The sequence below is a fragment of the Ursus arctos genome, unplaced genomic scaffold (genome assembly GCF_023065955.2).
Source record: "Ursus arctos isolate Adak ecotype North America unplaced genomic scaffold, UrsArc2.0 scaffold_11, whole genome shotgun sequence".
NCBI lineage: Eukaryota > Metazoa > Chordata > Mammalia > Carnivora > Ursidae > Ursus > Ursus arctos.
The window spans coordinates 5441889-5466532 of record NW_026622775.1 but is presented as its reverse complement, the minus strand read 5'-3'; the positions used below and the strand labels follow the sequence as shown (position 1 = coordinate 5466532).

At 38.3% G+C, this 24644-nt stretch overlaps 1 protein-coding gene across 1 annotated transcript; it reads right to left on the bottom strand.

Annotated features, from left to right (window-relative positions):
- Positions 1–8569: 8569 nt before the first annotated feature.
- On the bottom strand, positions 8570–23900 carry LRIT3 (leucine rich repeat, Ig-like and transmembrane domains 3). The gene is made up of 4 exons (XM_026499082.3): positions 23782–23900; positions 20369–20841; positions 11564–11869; positions 8570–9779 (listed from the first exon to the last, which is right to left on the bottom strand). The coding sequence occupies exons 1-4, from the start codon at positions 23898–23900 to the stop codon at positions 8623–8625; spliced, it is 2055 nt and encodes a 684-aa protein (XP_026354867.3). The 3' UTR covers positions 8570–8622.
- Between the last annotated feature and the right edge of the window lie 744 nt (positions 23901–24644).

The window sequence follows — 24644 nt, the reverse complement described above, 5'->3', positions numbered from 1 at the left end:
AAGAGCCCATCTATCTATCTATCTACCTACCTACATACTTCCCTACCTACCTACCTACCTAGCTACCTGTCTGCTATATACTAACTATGGATTGACCCACGGATTTCTATTTTACTTACTGGTTTATAATTGATTACTGTCTTTACTTATTTTTATGCTCAAATTGCCCCAGGTTTAGCCAGGAGAAGAACCTGCGAAGTGGTTTTAAGGGGCTTTTGACATTACCCATCACTTTTTTTGAGAACTTCTTTATATTCTGACAAGATAAGATGCTTCTGGTTCAACTCTTACCTTCCTTACCACAGTCTTGAAATTAGCTATTTCCCCAAGGAATGTTCCTTTCAGTGGGGAATGGTATTTAGAAGGCAAGATTTGGTGCTAGATGTGCTGATTACTATTGGAGTGTAATTGCTTATAGCTGGTTCAAAAGGCAGAAAGCTAGAAGAGGCAAACGTATGCAGATGGATGGATGGATGGATAGATAGATAGATAGATAGATAGATAGATAGATAGATAGATAGATAGGCAAGGATATGAAATAATAAGTTCATACCTTCAATTCCAAATTTCAATCCACCCCACCAGGTTTTTCCTTCCCTTTCTTTTCCGCATATTTGTATCTCCCTGTGCAGTAAAAATCCTGGCTTCCAAGAACATCAAGCCATTCACTCAGCTCTTATGCCTACAATGCATATTCCTTTTAAATTATCATTATCATATTAGATATTAGTGTTATAATTGCTTTGTAAAAAGAGTTTGAAAATTTTCCTTCATTTTTTCTGAAGCGGTTTAAGTAGCACTAAAATGGTCTCTTTTGGAGAATTCCCTTATGGTATCATCTGGGCCCAGTGACTTTTGTGGGACAGTTCCTTGACAGCTTCTTTTAACTCTATTATAACTGCTCTGCTTATGCTTTCTATCGATACTTGGGTCCATTTCGGTAAATTTTATTTTCCTATGAAATGATGCATTTCATCTAGGTTTTCTAATTTATTTACATATTTGTATGCAAAGTAGTCTTCTGATCTTTAAAATTTTCTGTGTATCAGTAGCTATTTCTCTTTTGTCATTTTATGTTGTATATTTGTGCTTTATCTCTTTTTAAAATTAATTTTCTTAGTGGTTCATCTCTTTTGTTGATTTTTTTCCAAAAGAACAGAATTTGATTTATTTGATTTCCTGTTTTTCTATTTTCTGCCTCATTATTGTCTACTTCTGCCTTTATTATTTGCTTCCTTAAGCTTCTTTTTGCTTACTTTTTTGCTCTTTTTCTAATTTGGTGGGGAAATTTAATTTATTTATTTGTATTGACATATATATCTGCTACTACGAATATTCTGATTGCTTTTTAAAAGTGTCTTGATTTTTATATATAGAATTTTAAATTATCCCTATTTTTCAGAAATTCTGAAACTTCTCATATTATAGCTTTCACCAAGATTTGTTTATAGTTTTGTTTTTTAATGTCTAGGTGCGAGGTTCTACTTGCTGGATTGTTGATGATGGCCATACATTTTTTACACACTTCTATTGACAGGTGGGGTCTATTTACCTCCCCCCTTGATTTATGGATTGGGCTGTAACTACTTAGATCAAGAGAATATGTTGTTCTGAGTGTATCTTTTAAGAGGACTGTCAGTTTCCTCCTTGATGTTTTGAATCCCTGAACCATCACATAGGAGTCTGACAACTCAGCGACAGAGATCATGTGCAGAGGCCCTGAAACTATGCAGAGAAGGGAGAGACCCATCTAAATCCAGCCCTCCACTGTCCCCACCAGCACACAGACATGTGAGTAGAGAAGCAATCTTGGAGGTGTGTTCTTCAGCCTCAGCCATCCCAGCTGACCTGATAGCATCAGAAATGAACAACCCAGCTAAGCTCTTTCCAAATTCCTCCCAGACAAAATCATGTGCAAAATATGCTTTAAACCACTAAACCTCTTAGGAAAAGGGGAAAATAGCTTTTATCTTCTATAGCCTTAAAGGGTAGCTTAACTGTTTGAAAGATTCCTGGTTTGCATTTTCTTTCCCCTGAGTTTCCTCAAAAAGCAGTGCTGCTGTATATTGTTTAGTATGTTGTTTTTCAGAAGTCTGATGACTACATAATTTTCTTAACCTTAGATGTAATTTGACCTTTTTGCTTGGAAACCCGAAGGATATTTTTCTTTGGCTTTAAAAACAAATAGTTTTAATCTTTCTCTAGTCCGAGTCTTGCTATTTTTTTTTTTGTTTTGTTTTCTTTTTTATTTTCACTTGGCTTTTAGAAAGGCATGCATTTTGTTTTTGTTGTTTTAAAGGGTCTTTTATAGTGCTTTTAATTCTCTTCTTTCCTACTTAACATTTTACTATCTGGTCTGTAATTTTTAAATAGTATCCTCTGACTTCCACTTATTATTTATATAGCAGGCAACTAATCTTCTACTCTCCTATTTCTCTCTTCCTTCTCCCATTTTTTATTTGCATTCTTTCTACTCTCCGTTTGTACACTGTTCACATACAATTCTTCCACTCATGTACCCACTCTTGCTTTAGTCTTTGCTCTACAATTAAATGTATTAAATGATCAATGTCAGTGCATTTGCTTTAATTTTCCCCTTCTTGCTTCTTTCTTTTCTCTTAATACCATGTCTTTGGTGAGTACCACTTTTCTCTAGCTCCTTCTCTCCTAGAAGCATTGCTTTTCCAAGGCTTCCAACTTTGGCCGCACTCACTTTCATGCCTCCTCCCTGTAGCTCACGCTGAAACTACCAAGTCTCAGACGTGAGGTCCATATATTTGCCTTTCATTTTCTGGTGATTTTGGCTTTGCTTTAAATATACTCTCAGCTCTCTTCTTTCTTGCAGTCCTTTAACACTTCCTTCTCCTGCTCTCTGTACTCACCAGTTTGCAGCAATGGCAGGACATTCATTGGAATTTGAATTTTACTTCTTTTGCAGGCATTTTGTAGTTCACAGTATTCTCAAAACTTGCTGCTCTTCTCTAGGGACTAAATTGTGCTTATAAATTGTACCAAAATAATCCATAAACATTGGGGGAGGGGAATTCCCTGAATAATTTAGAAGTAAATCATCAATGTTATATCCTAAGCCAAAGAGAAAAAAATTACAATAACTCTTTCACCCAATGACTTAATTGAAATTAACTGCATAAAAAGAAAACAACATCAACATATGCACTGTTTAAACAAATCAAGAATCAGATGTTTGTATACAAAATGAACTTTATTCTAAATGAAACAAAAAAGCGGCTACTCAGAAATAAAAATATTAGCATTCTCTTTCCACTAAAACCAATGAATAAACTTTCATTAATATTTCTTTCCCTCTGCTAGAGTCCCAATGACTAAGCAGAGGACTTTTAGTCTACAGTGTCCTTCAGTGTCCCTTCTGTATCATCCCTGACTCTTGGAATATCCATGAATGTCCTGAGTAATACTATTGCAATATGCCTTTCTATATTGTTTTCTAACTCTGGTTGTTACCAAGAAAGATGGTTGGTTGGTTGGTTGGTTGGTTGGTTGGTTGGTTTTTTTAATGTGAAGCCAATCTTCTTTGTAATTCCAATACTGCTTCTACATCCACTTCATAGAACAGTGTTTCTCAGAGTCTTCACCTCACCTGCATCCTTCCCATGGGTTGAGTGTCAAAATGCAGCTTCCAGGGCCCCAGTCTGCTGAATCCAAATTTCTACCTGCAGAAGCTGTAGCCTCCATTTTAACAACCTAAGCAGATGTTCCTCAGCACCGTGCTCTGGGACAACATTTAGTGCCAGGTGCTGCACTACACGTCTGGTCTCCTCATAGTCTATGCTCTAGGTTCTTAACCCTTTCTTGTATGGTAAAGTTTCCAGATGCTTGGTGATCTTAGTTCTCTTCCTATGGATACTCCATAGTTTATCAAGGTCCCTATTAAATTTGGCACCCAAAATTAAATTTGCTCCCATAAAAATGGTTTATTAATGCAGAGCGTAGAGGGACTGTTACCTTTCTTGATCTATCTACTACTTATATTAATTTAATGCTACCATACTTAGCAATTACGTAACTCTGTTGGTTCATAGAATGAATGGAATCATTCTAAATCTAAATTAAAAATCTCAAGTCATAGTTTTTTTTTATCACTTGAACATCCATATTTGTGCCAATTTAAATGCACATTTTTACACTTATCCCTGTTAGATTTAATTCTGTTAATATGCCATCTTATTAGGATCCTTTTCAAGATTTGGTGTCTTATCTATCATATAAATGCATTCATTGGTGGCTTTATTCAGCATGAAATAGCCTCTAATAGAGAGCCGTAGTTCTCTGTTTTTCACCCTATTCCATTTAAGGTTTTTATGATTGATTTGGATGAAGATAAGCAGAGCATCTCAGGGGAATATGTGCCAAAGTATTCAAAGGCACAGAGATGCCAATTTTTACAAAAAAGGAAGGAAGGAAGGAAGGAAGGAAGGAAGGAAGGAAGGAAGGAAGGAAGGAAGGAAAAGAAAGGAAAGAAAAGGAAAAGAAAAGAAAAGAAAAGAAAAGAAAAGAAAAGAAAAAATTAGAGAATTATTTTATATTTTTAAAAAATATGAAATAGAGTAGAAATTCACATGGTTTTTAATTAAGACAAAATAATTCAGAGAAATGTCTCTCTTTTGGCAGCCACTTAGGATGATTGCCCTGGTTTCCCAGATGTTTACTTTCCCCTTCCATTAGGAATATTCTGTGGAGAAGTTTGAGAAGCACCAACATATATACCCTGTCTATTTTCATGTCCTCCGCCAAGCTGAGAAGTCTATGTTCATCCAGTTGTTTACAAAAATGCTAAATAGGGGAAAGGCACCCTAACAAACACTTTCTCGTGTTACTTAAAGCCGTTACTAGACATTTTTGAGAGGAAGCAACACTTATTACTCCATCAAGGCAAAACAAATAACAATAGGTAGCTACTATTTGATTTTCAAGCAGTCCTTTGATCTATCTGCCTAGTAGCCTCATAAAAAATAAGCCATACTGGTTTATTAAAGCTTCTCCTTAGTTGACATTTGTTGGCTGCTAATGGCCATAACATTCATTGCTGCACGCTCAAAAACAAGGCTTTTAACAAACTGTTGTCAGTTCTGCATGCATGAATCAAGTTGCCTATAATTTCCAGAACCCACCCTGTTCTCCTCTTCAAAAGTAAAGATGAAAGTTAGTCATTTATGGTCTGTGGTATTTTCTCCTATTTGCCATGACTTTTCAAAGACTACTAAACAGTAGCTCTGAGATTATGGCTGAAAATTCTGTTACCACCCTGGCAATTTATCTGGCCTCTTTTAAAATATCCTGGAGTTAGTTTACTAATCCCTTACCTGTCTTGGGCTAAAATTTTCACTTTTCATGGTTTCTTCTCCATATTCATTTGAAAAACCCATTTAGAAAAGAGAAGAAAAAGTAGGAGTTGAATGATTCTGCTACTTCTTTGATATACTTTCTCTTATCGTCTCTAAACAGTAGACTTATTATTTCCTTCTTTTTAACAACAACAACAACAGCAAAAGCCTTCCAGTTCCTTCTGGTCAACTTTACCATATTTTTGATCCTCAGTTTTTTGGGAGCCTTAGTTTATGGCACTTTCTTTCTTTCTTTCTTTTTTTTTTTTTAAGATTTTATTTATTTATTTGATGGAGAGAGACAGCCAGCGAGAGAGGGAACACAAGCAGGGGGAGTGGGAGAGGAAGAAGCAGGCTCCCAGCGGAGGAGCCCGATGCAGGGCTCAATCCCAGGACTCTGGGATCATGCCCTGAGCCGAAGGCAGACGCTTAACAAGTGAGCCACCCAGGCGCCCCTATGGCACTTTCATAACAGACTTGCTACACCTCTACCTTCATCCTTGATTACTCTTCCTTCTTTATATCTTCTACATATATTATTTAAACTTTAAGATGAGTAGACAGCCATCCAACTTTCCTGAGCTGTCTCCTGTTTTATTTAAATTATTTCACAATTATTCAGCTAGAAGTTTTTGGGTTTTTAAAATCTCCCTTTGTTAGCCATAATCCCTTTTTGAGACTCAAGTCTGTGGGTCAAAAATTTTTTGTCTATGAACTTTTTGTAAATTTTCCCAAAGTCCAGGGCACTGTCTGACTCTGGAGTCCAGGGTTTTCTTTTGTGGCCATCATAAACCATGAGCTTGGAGTTCTCAACATTTTTTATGTCATTGCACATCATTTATGATAGTCTCCCATGTGACACACCCTCACCATTTACCCAAGTTTTACACACCTCAGATATATCTTGTCTGGAAGTAAAACATTGTGATCATATTTAACTGTCACATATTTTGGGTATATGTCGGTTCTGATCGCGCTCTACAATGCTGGTGGCGACATTGATAAACAGGCTTGGATTATGTAGACTTCTGTGCTACTTGCTACATCCGCCTTTTCCTCCCACTCAGGACAGCATACTTGTAAGAACGTAGGAACAATATCATTGACTACCCTCAAATGTATGTATTTTTAGAAAGACGCTGAATTACAATTTTAGTTCTTTCACCATTAATAACACATCCTTGGGACTCACTTCATGGGCCAAGACCATGAAGCTGAAGATGACAGAAGTACTTTCTCCCCTCCACACCAGCAACTCGCTTTTCCTCATTGGTCCTCACTTGATTTTGGTTATGAGGGCAGTGAGTAACTTACCGCATCAGGGTGGGCCGAGTCCCCTTTCTTACCTGGTAACCCTCCTTGGTACAGTGTGGGTGCCACTTGCCTCAGTCGTCCGTAACATTGTCCTGTTGTCATTGTTTCTAATGTAGTAGTGCTTTGGCAGTCTGTTTATATGAACCTTTTAAATATGGCAGTGAATTCCATGATGTCTTTATAGTAAAGAAATTCAAGTTTTTGCGATCTTTTAATTTAAAATAAGTTGATCCCAACAGAATTTGAAGCTAGACACAAAATTGTCTGTAAAAGATATTTTTCTAACAACTCTTAACAATGCATACTGAATTTAAAACTGTTAGATGATGAGACAATGCACTCAGTGATGAAAGCACCAAGGACAAACAGGCTGGAAAGGAAAGAGAAGGAAAGGAGAGGAAATTATACAAGAGGGGGACATGTGGGCGTTTTGGACAGGCCATCCGTCCACGCTGGTCACCTCCTAATACACAGAATGTGTCTAAACTAGAATTCTTTTTCCTTTTTAATTAAGAGCCATTTGGGATGAAGGATTTTTCATTGTCCAGCTCCTTGTATTACAATATCCACACTGTGTTACATTAAAGCCAATCTATTGCTTATGCAAAATATAGGATTTTCTTATAACTTACTTCTCAGAGTATTTCAAGACTCCTGACATACCTTAATAAATCTGTTCTGTAATCCAAAGTCTCCAATGTAAAGATAATATAATCTTTAGTAAAGGTGGTGATAAACTTTTTTTTAAAAAAACCTAAATTTTATGTATGAAGCCCCTTTCCTATTTATGTGCCCCACTCCAGTTCAATTTCCCTGATGTTTTTTACCTAGAAAATTTGCCCAAATTAATCCATTGAGGCTGCTCTTCAAAATCCTAAAACATCCTTTTCAGATCTAAAAAAGACTTTCAAAGTTCTTCCCTTTAGCCAGGAAATCACAATATAACACGGCAAAAGACAAACAGCTTAGCTGTGGTCCTTTGGCTACCTGAATATCTTATACAAAGCAGAAGGGAAAAAAAGAAATGAAGAAAAGAAGAGGGAGGGAGAGAAGAAGAAGGGGGGGGAGAGAAGAGTAAATATCACGATATTAAAGAGATTGTTTCAAAATGAGCACTTATTTTTTTTAAAAGATCCATACAGTCTGTTAGCAAATGTATTAGGATGCAATGGTTACTATTTTTAGAATTGACCTTACTATTTTCATGATCCTCTTTTTAAACTTCTTTTTGCTAATACCTATATTTCTAAGAATAAAGGAAAATTTTTTCTTACAATATTAATACAACTGTACAGTCTTGTAATGCATAATGGTACCAAGAGTTGGAGCCCTCCCTCTCCATTGGGTTGGATTTAACGTTAGTGAATGCAAAATTCTGCACTTTCTCTTGCCCACCAGGCAACGGCAGTAAATACCCACAGCAAATGTCATAAAGCACTTCAAACATGATGAACATCAAGGCTTACCTGGTTATACTAATCTTTCTTCACTTCCCAGAAAAACTATCCTTTTAAAATTCAGACTTCACTTTTTTACAACTATTCTCACATGAATTTATTTTTAAGAACAAAACATTACCCTAAAACATACTATTAACTTATTAAGCACTACCCCAAAAATTATTTCTGTGGCATCTTCCACACAACAAAAATCAAGACTATTCAGAAGTTGCATGGTCAGTCATTTTTAAGTAATCTCTATACCCTATGTGGGGCTCGAACTTACAACTCCAAGATCAAGAGTTGCAGGCTCTCCTGACTGAGCCAGCCAGGTGCCCCTCACATGGTATTTTTTAAGCACAATTAAAAGCACTCCATTTGTGATTTCCATAGAGAATGTGAGGGTCTGAACAAAGTCATCCAAGCAGACCGTCAGCTGTATCCTCAGATCCTTAATTGCATGGAAGAAATTTTGTGGAGTTCACATATACCTAAGCCGTAAAACCTTAGCAATAATACTCGGGCCTCGAAACTTCACTTTTAAAAGTCACCTGAGATTCCACACTTGACCTAGAACAAAGCAGCAATTTTTCTGAATCATCTCTGTGCCTTCGCGTCCAAAGGTCCCCTACACTTTGAGACCTGGGGAACAGGGTCTCAAATTGGATATACGTTTCCTTTGCCAGATCATCTTCCCAGAAGGATTCTGACCTACATTGCAGTTTACAAACTTTGTACAACAGGAAAAAAATCAATGGCAAGACAACAACACAGGCAGTACCGCTCACGATGACAAGGAAAGACACTTGAGGATCACCTTCTTCTTTAACTCTGTCAGTAGAAAAGGTAATACATTGGTCTTTCTGGGGAGACGCTCCTTTCGGACAGACACATGCTATGTATTGCCCGCCAGGCTCCAAGCCATCTATGGTTGCTCGGTTCTTGCTGGAGTCTGCATGCAGCAGCAGCAGGTCCTTGTCACCGTACTTGGAGTACAATACGGTCATCTCAGGCTTACGCGTGGTGTTGACGATGTTCCACATCAAAGTCACACTCTCCTCAGTCTCACCGACTACCCTGAGATTTTCTATCGTGGCGTTCTTTTCCATTGGCGTCGCTTGATCCACCGACGCCAACTCTTCTTTTTTACTTGCCCCAGCTGAGGAAAGCTTACTTCCACCCATCTCCACCTTTAAATTTCTTTTCCCATCTGGGTGGAGCTGGAGTGACTGCTGGCTGGCCATGGTGGGGCTTATTGAAATTCTTGTGCTTAAAGTTGGGGCTGAAGAAACGATGGAGGAGAGGAAAGGAGATGAGGAGAAGAAAGCAGTGGAGGGAGGAGGTGAAGTAGAAGTAGAAAGAAAAATGGAAGAAGCAGGGGAGGAAGGGGAGGAAAAAGGCCAGGGAGATGACAATGAACCAGGTACAGATGTAGCTTTAGATCCTGGCTGGACTTCTTCCTCAGGGTGATCTCCAATTCTTTCAGAGGTATCTGATGATATGGTGGTCGTGACGACACCTACCACTGTCACAGTAACCACAGCTTCTGACATTCCAGCCAAATTTTTGGCCTTACATTTGTAATCTCCAGCATCCTTGTAAGAAATGCCTGTCAAGCTTATTATGGACCATCTGACTCCTTCCCCTGGAGATTCCTGAATTACTGTAAGGGGAAAAAAAAAAAAAAGAAAAAAATATATATATATACACACACATACACATGCACACGGGGAAAAAGAGGAAACTCAAGCAGCATGCTAACTGATCTGATATAACTGGTTGTATATGCATCCCTTTCACATAAACCAAGAGGGAAATGACACACTATCACCAGTCTCTGATGGCAGGTGATAGTTTGTACATTATCTACATGAAGGTCTAGGACATGCCAAGTACCATGAGGTCTGTATGGGGAATGGTATTTTAAAAAGACACAAGGCTATGAATTGGGAGACTTGGTTTTAGTAAATGTTTGTCCACTGATTAGTATGTGATTTCAGACAAGTCAGTTAGCATCTTTAGGCCTCTGTTTCTATATTTTAAAAATAAGGGGATAAGACAAAGTGGTCTCAGAGATGCTCTCCAATTTCAATTCACTGTGGTCCTATAAAATGGTTATTACAAGATCTTACTTAACTATTTCCCCAAATATCTTTTCATTGTAATAACATGCTATCTGTCTACATAACCAGATGGCCTAGCAGATCAATTTCTGGCATAGAGGAGTCATAATTAATATTCTCAGTCTTTCATTTCATATTTAATCTAGATAAATTAGTAAACCATGGATTCTTTTATTTGTAGAATAATATATAGTTTTTGCAAAATGGAATTTTACTTTCCTAAACACTAAAATCTACCGTATTACCATTCTGTCTTGACTTCTGAAGCTTTCTGATGAATAATAATGTACTAAGCAGTATCCTAGTATCCCCAAATTTAACTTACTACCTTTAGCTGTGGGCCATTTACTATCTATTTTTTAAAATATTAGGCCTTGGCTGTTTCTTACTCCATCAGGTTTCATTATTTTTACTTTGATTTACATTTAGTTTTAAGGAGTTTTTTTTTTTTTTTTGAAGATTTTATTTATTTATTTGACAGAGAGACAGCCAGCAAGAGAGGGAACACAAGCAGGGGGAGTGGGAGAGGGAGAAGCAGGTTCCCAGTGGAGGAGCCTGATGTGGGGCTCAATCCCAGAACGCCGGGATCACGCCCTGAGCCAAAGGCAGACGCTTAACGACTGAGCCACCCAGGTGCCCCACGTTTTAAGGAGTTTTTCAAATATATCACGTTAATTCTTCAGAATATCACTATTGAAACTAAGGCCAAAAGCACTGAGTTGGTCATAGTAGGATCTAAAAAGTCTATGTAACCAATATTTCTAAAAATTATACCTTTTGCCTCATGATAAGGTTTGTGGGTAATTTATTATTTAAATAATCATTCAGAAATGAGAAACTTGTATGAAAATCTTTTCTAGGAAAACTGTAATAGTTATACATTTTAAAGTGAGCCATATCCAAGATGATGCAGCAAGACAAAGGGCCTTATTTGCAATCATCCATCCCCTGCATCATGTTGTTTTCTATCAAAAAAAAAAAAATCAGATCGTCTGATTTCATCTGTGTAGTTAGATAAACTGAGGAAAATATTAACCAATAAGATGAACCTTTCAAATTCCTTTCACCCAATAATCTTGGCGTATTTTATTAGAATTAACTAGCCAGTTTTGGGGGCACCTTGGTGGTTCAGTTGGTTAAGTGCCTGCCTTTGGCTCACACCGTGATCTCAAGGTCCTAGAATCAAGCCCCGCATTGGGCTCCCTGCTCAGTAGGGAGTCAGCTTCTCCCTCTCTCTGCCCCTCCCCATGCTCATGCTCTCCCTGTCTCTCTCTCAAATAAATAAATAAAATCTTAAAAAAAAAAAAAGGAAAAAAGAAAATACCTGTATAGTTAACTGGTGAGCTGTCAGACCTGCTCCATGTGAGCTGTGGGGTAGGGTAGCCAGTCGCATCACACCGCAGCAGAACATTACTGCCCAGAGCGGATGTGATCTGGGTGGCTGAGGTCATCACAGACGGCTTCAGGCAATGCTCCAGCTCAGCCCGCTGAAACAAAATCCCGGTCAGGCGCTCAGGCTCACTACAGATCATTAGTGGGTCAAGAAGCACCACAGTAGGGTCAGCAACTTTCGACAACTCGATCATTTTGGAAATGTGACAGTCGCAGAACCAAGGGTTGTCCTGCAGACCTAAACCAGAAGGGAGGAAATGATTGATAAAAGTTATTCTGTTGACTTCAGTTTACATCACAGCCTCTTGGGCAAGCAGGTGTCTGCACTGTCTCCCTAAAAACAGAAGTGCTTTGAGAGATGAAGTGGAGTCACCTCCCTGTCAGTTTTGCCCTGCAGTTTGGCTGCCTGAATGAACATAGCCTCTCAGTTCAGATCATTAATGATTAGCCCACATTTACTGAGCATTTACTCGGGACAAGGCTCTGTTCTAAGCACTTATCTATATTTCATTTAATCCCAAAAATCCTATGAGGAAAAAGATTACTATCCCCATTTTAAAAATGAAGAAGGTGAGATACAGAGAAATCAAATGATTTGAACGAGGGCATATAGCTTAATCAGCATCCGAGCCAAGGTTTTAATCCAAGTACCATAGAATACTAGAAATACACGGCTAGAGATATTTCCAGGGTGCTAGGAAAGTACTCATATTATTGTAAATATTGGAGGGTGTAGATAGGCACCTAATTCAGACTGCACTATGTCATGGTTTTGTGTGATTTGAAGACCTATGAAGGTAGTACAAGTTCTGTGTAGCAAAAGTATAGAGTGACATGCAGGCAATGTCAGGACATTAGACTGGAGACGGGCATAGGCTAGAACAGAGCTTGGTATGAATGTCATACGTAGTGGCCAAGAAGGTGCACTGCTCAAATCCCCCTTCAAGAGAGAATTGTCAGCAAGGAATACAGTTAGCAGACAGCCTCCAGTTGTAGGACTGCCTCCCTCAGCTTTTGAACTGTTAGCAGAAGTACGTTGGCCTTCAAGGGGACTGTCAGTGATAGCTTTCAAGGAAAGTGAGGAAAATGTAACTATTGGAAACTAGAGGAAAGGAGACCCTTTGATGGAGTGGCAGAAAGTAGAGAAACACTGTCACCTGTGGTTCACATGGAAAATATAAAGTGCACTCAATTAAACGAATGTTCTCGCTAAGGATATTTCCACACCGAGTGCTGAGAGTGCTACCTGGCATCTTCCTGTTGCTCATGGTAAAATGGAAATGACAGACAACAGCTAAAGGAAGAACTGTTAAAGAGAAAGGAGCTGAAACTTGCTGGGTTCAATAATAAAACTGAACATTAAAAAAATAAATAATTAAAAAATAAAACAAAAACAAAAAAACCCTGCTTTCTTACTCTCAGCCTCTCCAAAGTTCTCAAACTAAGGAAAGGGCTTCTGAGCAAAAATCAAATCCAGGGAGGGTGAAACCATAAAATTATTTGCCAAGATCCCAAAAAGATCTAAGACGGTGCTTCAGAGCCCTTGGCAGACAAAAGTCTCTCTAAGGATGTTAAGGGTAATGATGTCCCACGGCAGCCTCACGTAAAGCCCAAGGTTGCAAGGGATTTATCTCAGAAAGTTTTGTGGTTGTGGCTTTTTACTAAGAGAGTGGATTATACATTGATCCATGAGAAAAGACAGAACTGCAATTTTAGAAAATGCTAACCATGTTGAAAGATGTAACCGTTCATTCATAAATTCTATTTACATCTATTTTTGTTTTAATATAAATTTCTATTTGTGTCTATTTTTATTATAATAGCACTTCATGATTGGTTCATATTTTTCTGCCAGTATTGGTAAAGTCTTACTGGGTTTTTTTTTTATCTTCTATCTTAGAAATTTCATTTCTTCTGTGGGTGAATTACCTTGAACTTCTTCTTCTTACATTTAGTCCTGTGAATCTGTCACCAGTCTCTAATATCCAACTTGCCAGCAAACGTCAAATCCATTCTGTCATGTAATAATTAGTATGGGGATAAAATTTTTGTTCTCAAAACACTTGTTATGCTAGATTTTTGCTTTATAAGATAATAACAAAACAAGTTGACGGTTATTGATTGTTTCCTATGTGGCAAATATTGTACTTTGTCAGGAATTGTAAAGGGTCTAAGTTTTATCCTACTTTAGAATGACCAACACCTCCCAGTTGGCAGAAGACACAAGACTCCTGGTCAGAGATGGAGGATAGTTCACAGCTCTGGAGGAAGACCTTATCTTCATTATACTGGACAGTTAACATGCCTACCATTTCTCTGGAGGGAGACATATCTTTACTTTCCAAAGCAGTTCTGTACACAAGCATCCTTAAAAAGATAGTTCAGGACAAAAGGCCATCAGTGACTGCCTCTGCTCAGAAGACATGCAGAAATGGGAGAGGCCATGGAAAATATTATCTTCCAGCAGTGCTAAGCATGCTAAAGGATTTGTCTCCCTCAGTCCTGACAATAGCATGAGGTAGATAATATTAGTATCATCCTATTTTAAAGAGGAAAAAGTCAACACTGAGAGGGGTTAAGGGCTCTGCCTGTGGTCACACAACTGGATATAGTCAGGATTTGAACCTTGGTATCCGGATTTTAAAGCTTTCATTCTCAAGTTTTATATGTCTTATACTGACCTCAGGAAGCTAGTATGATTCTTTTGAGTTTCACATCAGAGGGCACTAAAGCACAAAGAGATTACTGCCTTGATTTTTGTAAGTAGCTTAGAGTCCTGACTAAGTCCCAGATGTTTCAGCTTCTAATCTAATATTCCTTCCACCATAACCCATTTCATCACCTAAAAACATCTAGAGCCATGGGTGGCAGCTATGAGTGCTGTTATCTATAAACACATGTCAAAGCAGTGATGTCTGGAGCACAAAGGTCTACGTAGGGAAAGATCCAAGAACTGTAACATTAACAGTTTTATTCATGTTTTGAAACTGTCACAAACATGTGTTAAAGCTGAAAGAAAAAAATTTTAAAGATATATTTATTTGAGAGAGAAAAAAGAGTGCATGCGAGCAGGAAGAGGGGCAGAGACAGAGGAAGAGAGAATCTCAGCAGACTCCCCACGATCAGGGAGCCCAATGCTAGGGCTCCATCTTACAACCCTGAGATCATGACCTGAGCTGAAATCAAGAGTTGGACACTTAACCGAGCAAGCCACCCAGGTGCCCTTGAAATAAAATTCTTTTAAAAATTAATCCAACTGGTAATGTCTCAAAGTTATATCAAGCAGGAAAATATTTTTAAATCCTCAAAAATGTGTTTATTCTAGCTTTGAAACATCAAGGTCAAAGGCACAACTTTTAAAACCTGAATAGTAACAGTGACCTGAGTGTTGAGCCCATTCATCAACTGTTTTTTTTTTTCTTTTGAGGACAAAGGTATAAGAATTCCCAGAAGTTAAACTGTTATTTGTACTGCATTCCTTCAAGGCAGCATACCAACCACAATCACAGTAATTTGCACTAATTAATTTAGTTCATATAACTACTCTTGGATAGGGGCAAATCAACTTTGCCTTTTTCTTTTCTAAAAGGATAATGTTTTCCATACATCACAGTAGTTGAATTAAATGGCTAATTGTGTGAAAAGTTAGCAATAAATTCCTGTACAAAAGTAATTCTGCAGACTATAAGCTTTTGAAAGCAAAAACCATGCTTTGGTCAGTTTTGTGGTGGCAGTGGCATTTAACAAATCGGGGGGAAGTAAAGTCTTTTCGACAAATGGTGGGGGAACAACTGGACATCTGCTTGGAAAAAAACCTCAACCCCTACCTCACACGTTTTGAGACGGACCACAGTCATAAGCATAAAACCCAAGAATATTAAAGCCAGAAATTGAATATAAAAGTTAAAACTATGAGGAAAATAGAATCTCTGTGACTTGTAGGTAGGCAAATATTTCTTAGATGAGACACACAAAGCACTAACTATAAAAGAAAAAACTGAAGAATCAGATGTCATTAAAATTTAAAACTTTCTTACTAAAGACACCATGAAGAAAATTAATAAATCACAAATTTGGAGGAAATATCAATAACAATATAACTGACAAAAGGCTTGTATTCAATAATAAAAAAAAAACTTCAAAAAATTATATATTGGCATAAAGGAATATAGCAATGACCAATAACCCAATGAAAGCATGGTCAACACCATTAGTCATCAGGGAAATGCAACTTAAAATCACAATGTCAAATCACTCCCTGACCCATCACTTCCAGGAATGGCTGAAATGAAAAAATCTGACAACATCAGATGTTGGTGAGGATATGGAGCAAGTAGACTGTTGTACAGTACTAGTGGGAGTGTACAGTGGTACAACATCTTTGGAAAACTGGCAGTTTCTTAAAAAGATATATAGCCATCCTATGACCTAGCAATTTGAAGCCTAGGAATTTATCCAAGAGAAATGAAAATATGTGCTACGAAAAGCTTTGCACAAGAATGTGAACAGCAGCTTAATTAGTAATAGCTAAAGACTGGTAACCAACCACCCATGTGTCCAAAAACAGGAGAAAGGATGAACAATTCATATTTGTAAAAATGAAAATGACTCAGCAGAAGGAGCTACCCATTCATGCAATGACGTGGATGAATCTCAAAAACAGTAATGCTAGGGGCGCCTGGGTGGCACAGCGGTTAAGCGTCTGCCTTCGGCTCAGGGCGTGATCCCGGCGTTATGGGATCGAGCCCCACGTCAGGCTCTTCCGCTATGAGCCTGCTTCTTCCTCTCCCACTCCCCCTGCTTGTGTTCCCTCTCTCGCTGGCTGTCTCTCTCTCTGTCGAATAAATAAATAAAATCTTAAAAAAAAAAAAAAAACAACAGTAATGCTAAACGAAGGAAGCCAGGCACAAGGGCCGTCTTACATGATTCCGTTTACGTACAATTCTAGGGCAGATAAAATTAACCTACTGCGATGAAATGAAAACAGTGGTTGCTTGAAATGGAGGAAATTGATTGAGAAGGGGCGCAGGGGAACTTCCCAGCGTGATGAAATTATTCCATATCTTCGTGAGGGTGTGGGTTTCATGTGGGTGTATCATTTATCATCATTTACTAAGCTGTCCACTTAAGATCCACGGTATACAAATTATACCTCAACTCCTCAATTTAGAAAAGGTTTAAAAAACAAAAGAATGATCTCTCTGGAGATACACTAAACTTGAAGCTTGTCTTTGCCTCTTCACCAGCTGTAAAAAACAAGTAATAATCACAGACCCGCTCTATGGCATTGTCCTGAAGGCTGGGATACTGCCAGGGAGTCCTCAGAAGAGCACCTGGCAAGGAGTTAACTATGTGAATTTATCTCCTCTGTGCCTAGAAAAGAACAGGCATATCAACAGGGATTGAGGAGTGTTTGTTGAATTAAATTAATGCCATTTTAGAAAAATATTGTGCGAATACTCGTGTGGCTACTCCCCTTCAGGTAAATTTTTATTCTGAACAGGAAAAGAATTCATGTTTGCAGTTGAGCAAATCTGAGTACCAGTAAAAAGCACCCAAAAAAGCATTTTACGCCCTCTCCTACTGCAAGCTTTTTCCAAGACAAAGAGTGTTGGGCCTTACAGAGTCTGGCTGTGTAAATATTTGTGTATTCCTGAGGAAGAGGCCATGGAAATTTACCTGTATTGCAAATAAAAAATCCAATCTAGTTTCACACTTCGTTTAAATGTTTACTTGCAGGACATTAGTTTATGTTTGTATGATAATTAGAGGACAATTTTATTAAGTTGATATTTTTACTCATGTAGAAAAGAGGAGTAATGGAAAAGCCTCTTCCTGATTTTTTTAAAATAGATACATGACTGAAAGAGATCAGTAATGTATATATGAGGAAAAGAACTCTGGTATTATTACATACAGTACCTTGCATTACAAAGGAGTGGGGAACAGCATGAGTTCTGGAGCCAAACCACCTGTATTCATAGCCCAGCTCCATCACTGCATGATGAGTAAATTTGGGCACGTGGCTTAATGTGTGTCTCAATTCTTCTTCTATAAAATGGGGGTGAAATGATACTTACCACAAGGTTAACATGAGACCGGAAGAAGTTATATCTTTCAAGTATGAGAACTAGCTTTGGGCCTGAGTAAGCACTCCATTAATATTAGCTATTACCATTATTGTTACAAACAGAACTTCCATCTGCTAACAATAATAAACACAGGACACCAACAAATGAAAGCAGAATATATTCCACTATAATAATAGAAAAGTAAATTCTACAGGGTATCTGGAAAGATAGAATTGATACAGTTAAACACTGAGTTCTAGAAAAGCTAGAACTTGTTTTCATCACCATATTTTAATGATGAAATTGGAAGACTCAAATATAGGTAAAATAACAGAAAAAGCCAAAATTTCTTCTTTGTAAGACTCTCCCATCTCAGTCTCAGCTGTTCTAAAATCATAACCTTAGAGACTCTTCACCTCATATTCTAAAGAACTGTCACATAAACTATCTCATAATATTCTCATTACAGTCCTATGAGCAAGAGGGAGCAAGTCCTCCTAACTGCATTTTCCAGATGAGAAACCTGAGTTTTCTGTGTGAGATTCACATACGTGAGCTGGTCTTCTTTAAGAGGAGAGCACTTCTTTTCCCTTTCATTACATAGCAGGCATGGCTTTGCTAAGATCAGCTGCCACATAGGACTGGTCATGTTTCAAAATATCTTTTGTTATTTGTTATCATGATTATCATTATTATAAAAGCAATGGATGATCAATGCAGAACATTTTGAAAATGTAGGATACTGAAAGGAAGTTCCCTCACCCCAAGAGGACAGTTAACCAGCTAGTGTATTTTTCAGTCTTTTTCTTTGCACATTTTAAAATAGTTATGATCGTGTACAATTACACACCCTGCTTTTTAAATTTAATGTTATACCAAAGGCATTTTCATGTTACGCCTTTAAAGAATCTGCTTTTGAAGAATCTGAACCCTATAACATAGATAAAGCTGTTTATCTCCGTGGACAGTGAAATTTCATAACCCTTTCCATTTCATCCCTAAATTTTTATCCAGATTTAACTCACAATAGAAAAATATTAATGTCCTCTAAATCAATTCTTTATAGTGATATTAGCAATATTAGCGACTAATCAGAGAGCTGTTAACAGCAATTCGGTAATTTGATTTTATTTTCTACTATATATCTCCTTTTGGTAAATCTGAAGAAACTTAGAAGAACGTGTAGAGAAACAGAATCTCAATATTTAAATTAAGACAATTTCTAGCTATTAATCATAAGGTCTACATTAGTGGCTAAAATAGAGTAAATAAATACTACAGTATAGGCTTGCATGGTGCCTGTCACGGTGTGCATAATAAGAAGGACCCCACAACTATCATTAAATTAATGGTTTTTTCCCTAACACCGTACAATACTTCTTTTATTCTCTGATAAAAATGGCTGAAGCACTAGATAAGCAGTAGGCAAACATAAAATAGGTATAGAATAAAAAATTACATGGTTTTTCCTCTTTCTATCTGGTTCTTATCACTCATACTTTTAGTCTCATAGGCACCAAGATGCATTTACATTTCAACAAAAGCAATGCTAAAATCATCTAAGTGCTGCCATGGCATTTTCCTTTTTATCAAAAAAAATTGCAAAGTTATCTTTATTTTATTTATACTTTACAGCAAATATTTGAGGATGTGATATTAGTCAGTAGGGCTTCCTGGCACAAATTTAGCATCGAGTTGCTTCTCGCACCAAAAGGCTTATAAGTCACTTCACTGGCCAAACACTCAGTTCTTCCATCCTGAGAAATACAACCTCTTCCATGGCCCCGATGGGCATAACGAATAAATGGACAACACAGCCTTACTGGGTGAACAAGAATTTAGTAGGAGATCAAATTGATTGATCACAGCCTTAGGCTTGTGTCTCACACAAAAGTGCGAGAGGCCGCACTGCCCACAAGTACCCCTGAGAAGTGTCTCAGTTCACTGATTTCAATCTGCAACCGTATATACTGGGCATTCGCCATGTGCAGAGTGCCATGCAAAACACTGTGGGAAGATTCGAGAAAAGGAAGAGAGAGACTTACTGGAAGGAGTTTACACTTTAAGAACCCAAGACAAATAGCCAGAGAACCTAAACAAACTCAAGATCAAAGTCTACAAAACAAACCACAGCTACACTAATCCATTAGAAGATTGTCTTCATTTCTTTTTAGATTAAGAAAATCTGGAAGCTATTCTCCCTAAGTAATAAAACCACTGCCACCTCATAAAGATGCCAGTGTCCCCCTTCCATTCCTGGAGAGCCTGATGAAGGGTTGTACAGAGAACAGATCAGGTTGATTGTGGCAGAGCATGGAGCACTGATGTGCTCTCAGAATCAGGGCAGGTTGGTAGATTTTATTACTCAGCCCCAGACTAACAGCAGCATTAGTCTCCCAGTTTATGAGGCTCTCTTGTTTGCTCCAACACACACACACACACACACACACACACACACTGCTGCTCTCCAGCGCACGCACAGAGCCATTACACCTTACAAAGGGTAAACAGGTGAACTGACCTAGGTCAACCGACAAAGTGCCATCCCATCAAAAGTGCAAGTACAGAGTAGAAGCCAAATTCAATACATATGAAAAGACCAGACAACTGAAGGCATGCAAAACAAAATCTCTGGACCCGAGAGGCCCAGAGGCTTCTGAGCTTACCGAGAATGACTCTTCGCGGTGTAAGGTTCAGGCTTCGTGATGATGTCGTAAGTAAGTGGGACCAGCTCTCCAGGAAATCTGGTGGTAGTGTGGTTAGCCTGTTGCTTGATAAATCCAAGTAGGCAAGGTTCTTCAGATACCTGACCACCTCGTTTGGCACACTGGTTATTCTGTTGTTGTGCAAATCCAGGGTCCTCAGATGGGGCATGTCCCGCAGAGATGCCCAAGGGAAAGCAGCCAGAGAATTTCCATCCAAGCGCAACTCATGCAGCTGCTTTAGGTTGTAAAAGCTGCTGGCATCAAGGCTGGCCACGGAATTACAAGTCACCCAGAGGTACTGGAGCTCCTCCAGGTAGTAGAAGGCCTCTGCGGGGATCCTGCGGATGACAGTCTTCTCTATACGCAGCTTCACGGTGTCCACGGGGAAGTTCACGGGGACCTCGTTCATATCCAGGTCATTACATAGCACCGACCTAGTGTCACAAGAGCAATGGAAGGAAACCTGCTTTCCAAGACCCATGTGAAAAAATAATACTTGAAACATGCATCAGTTTTTCATTTCCTACTGGTTTTCACAAAATAATTGTTCAGCCTGACTGACCTATTCATAATTCATCATCATCTTCTTCTTCCAGATTGAATCATATGAAATGGTCATTTTTGTAGGTTAAAAGTGATCAAATATCAGCAGTTTCATGTGGTTCAACCTAATACAGACAGAGCTCTTTATGTGTCAGGCCCTGCAACACACATCACACCCACCTCGTTTCAGCAGCAGCAGCCCTATCAGGTAGATACTGGGTGAAAGTAAAGGCACAAGCTCTGGGGTCAGGCTGATCTTGGTTCAGATCTAAGTTCTGCCACTTCCTCTGTGGCCATGAAAAGCCACTTCACCAATCCCTCAACTTCATTTTCCCATATGGCACTGTTAGGATGATAATTGAAATGGATATAAAGTTTTATACCTTCCTGGCACATAATAGGCATTTAGGGGCTGTTTGCTATTTTTATCATCAATCTCATTTTTACAGAGAAGACAAGTGAGGCCCACCAACACCAGGTAACTGCCCAAGGTCACACAGCTAGTGGGTTACACAGCCGTCTTTCAAAACCACACCTGTGCAGCTCCAAAGTACACACTCTTAACCTCTTTAGGAAATGGCCTGTTTTTTTTTTTAATCCCCTGTTGAAGTTGTAAATTGATCATTTTTAAGAAGATAATTTAATTTTAAACAGGAAGGGAGGGAGGGAAGAAGGAGAAAGAGCGAGTATTCATACTAGATGCTTAAAGTTGAACTCTATTCTAATAATGTAACCGGAGCATTACTTTCAGCCTAAGGAATAAATCAGAAACTGCGAGTTTATTCCTTTTACCACTCACTAACTGAAGTGACCTTGAATAAGTCACATCGTGATCTTGTTTAGTGGCACGTGTAAAACTGGCATAGAAAAACAAGCCTGTCCCATGTGTGGGTGTAAAGTATGAAGAATCAGAGAATTTAGATTTATTTTAACCTGAAAAAAGACTCTATTTATCTCTCATTATATACTCACCCCCACTGGATTGCTGAAAATGGACAGTAAAAATTTTGCAAAGCATAGTCTAAAATGTATAATGTATAAATACATTATATGTATAAATATATTATACTTGTTGTACATAATAACAATGAAACAGCCATTCAGTAAAAACACATGACATTAAATCAGTGAATTTCAAAAGGGTATAATGTGAAGAGAGGTAGGGTATAATGACAGGGTCCTTTCCTTTCTGTAACTTGGGAGATGGCCCTAGGGAATCATTGGAATTCTCTAGGAACACCTCTTATTCTTCATCTCAATTCTGTATGACAAATTCCATTGCTGCTTTATACGGGAATGATCTTGTTTCTACTCTTTAGGTCAGCATTCCAGTGTGATGGAAGAAAGCCTACACAGGAAGCTGAAAGACCTTATCACTAGTCCCTGCAGCTCATGCTGTGACCTTGGACAAGTCATTTAATCTCTGTATGGTTGTGTTTCTTTGTCTATAAAATGACAGCAGTCGAACTAGATAATTTCTAGAGTCCTTGCCAGGCATAATATGCTATAGTTTTTATAAAATCCATCAGTAATGGGGCCATCACCAAGAAAAAAACATTTCTGTGACTGTTTTCTCAAAAGTACCCAGTCCTGAGTCATTAACTGCTTCATATCTTTTGCCAAATAGGCTTTAATTTGTTACATTGTCCTCTTTGTCTTAAACTACCTAGTAAATATCTCAAAAAGATATCATGAGTTGGTTAAGTAAAGTTCATACAATAAGACAAACTATTCAAAAATATGTTTTAATTGTCATTATTTGTTTAAAGTTGTAAGACATACATTGGGAGATTCTTTTAACAAATTATTTTCTGTAAGAGGCTCACTGTTCACTTCAACCAAGTCACAAAATAATCTTATTTTTCTATTAAATATCCTCTCCAGGGGCACCTGGGTGGCTCAGTCCGTTAAGCGTCTGCCTTCAGCTCAGGTCATGATCTCAGGGTCCTGGGATCGAGTCCTGCAACAGGCTCCCTGCTCAGTGGAGAGTCTGTTTCTCCCCCTCCCACCCCCACCCCCTACTCGTGCTCTCTCTCGCTTTCTTTCTCAAATAAATAAATAAAATCTTTAATAAATAAATAAATATCCTCTCCAAAAAAAAAAATCAAGTTCTACCATGTTTAGCTAACAAAAGTCCTGATTTGCCTTTAACCTCTATCTCAAAGGATTCACCTATATTGTAAGTATGTAATTATTCTCAATTCACAGGTAGATGTTAAAGCACCGCAGAGGGTGACTAACTTCTGTGAGGCCCCTCAGTATCTGCAACAGACAGGGCTGATCCGCATCTTTCAAACTTTTCTTTGTCAACTCCAAAACTTAAAATGAAAAATCTTAATTATGAACCTCTGTAATTTCACTCTTGTGATTTTCCTTCCTACTTTTTAAAATCTATCTAGTTGGCATGAGTAACCCTCAAAATGAAATGGGAAATCAGGGAAGCAAATCATCTGGGTATGTCAAGTACCTCCTGAACAGCCCTCCCTCCTGGGCTTGCTTTCTATAAACAAGCTGAGCTGGCCACACTCATTTCAGTGGTTTGACCTTGTGAAAGGGACATGTTGTTAATATGAGTGCAACAGATACTTTTGTAATACAGAATGTGTTTGAGAGTCTCAAATAATTTGAGGGGCTTTTAAAAGCTAAACTGCTCAAAATGAAAACAATGGAGTGGGCAACCAGTATTAACACAATGAAGTTAAAGCTTTTGTAAATTAAACCGTCTCTCCTCTGATACCTGGCCAACAATTTGCTTTCAAAATAAGGCTGTCTAGTTGGAGTCCTTTTCCTTAGAATCATTAGAACACTTAGTAGCAAGGAGAGGAGCATACCTTGATCCTGTGCCGTCATTTCTGCCATGATAATCGCAGGTGCACTGTGAAGGACATGAACAGCTCACTCCCTCCAAAAAGCTAATAAGTACAATGCACAGACATGCTGAGAGACGCATCGCTCCTTCTAGAGGTTATTTGAACAAAAAGTAAAACCTAAATCCTAAGCTTCAGAAACAGGTGTGCCAGGAATACAAACTGCCATTTAGTAATAGCAGATTACATGGGATTAGCTGAGATCTGTAGTTACTTAACCTTCAAGTGTATTTTACAGGGGATCAATCAACCTAGCCTTTGAATATGGTTCTAGCAAAGTAACACGTTCTAAGGAAAATGAAAATCAAGCACATGTCAAGAAAATTTCAATAGGTGCCCATATCCAGATTTGCAAGGAAATGCCTAATAAGTCCTTTTTCTATGGATGTAATTGCTACTATATCTTGAAGATACACTTAATGTTAAAAATAACTCAGTCTTTTAGCAGATGCTAGAAAATACTGCAGATTATTTATAACCTTATAAATTTTGGTTTTTTGCATTTATGATCTCCAAAAACGAAGTAAACAAAATCAAGTACCTAGATTTTTTTTTTTAAGATTTTATTTATTTATTTGACAGAGATAGAGACAGCCAGCGAGAGAGGGAACACAAGCACGGGGAGTGGGAGAGGAAGAAGCAGGCTCCCAGCGGAGGAGCCTGACGTGGGGGTCGAGCCCCGTAACGCCGGGATCACGCCCTGAGCCGAAGGCAGACGCTTAACCGCTGTGCCACCCAGGCGCCCCAAGTACCTAGATTTTTTTTAAGCAAAATGCTTCAATCCACCACTGAGTGTCAGGACTAAGACTCTGCTCTCCCAGGTTACT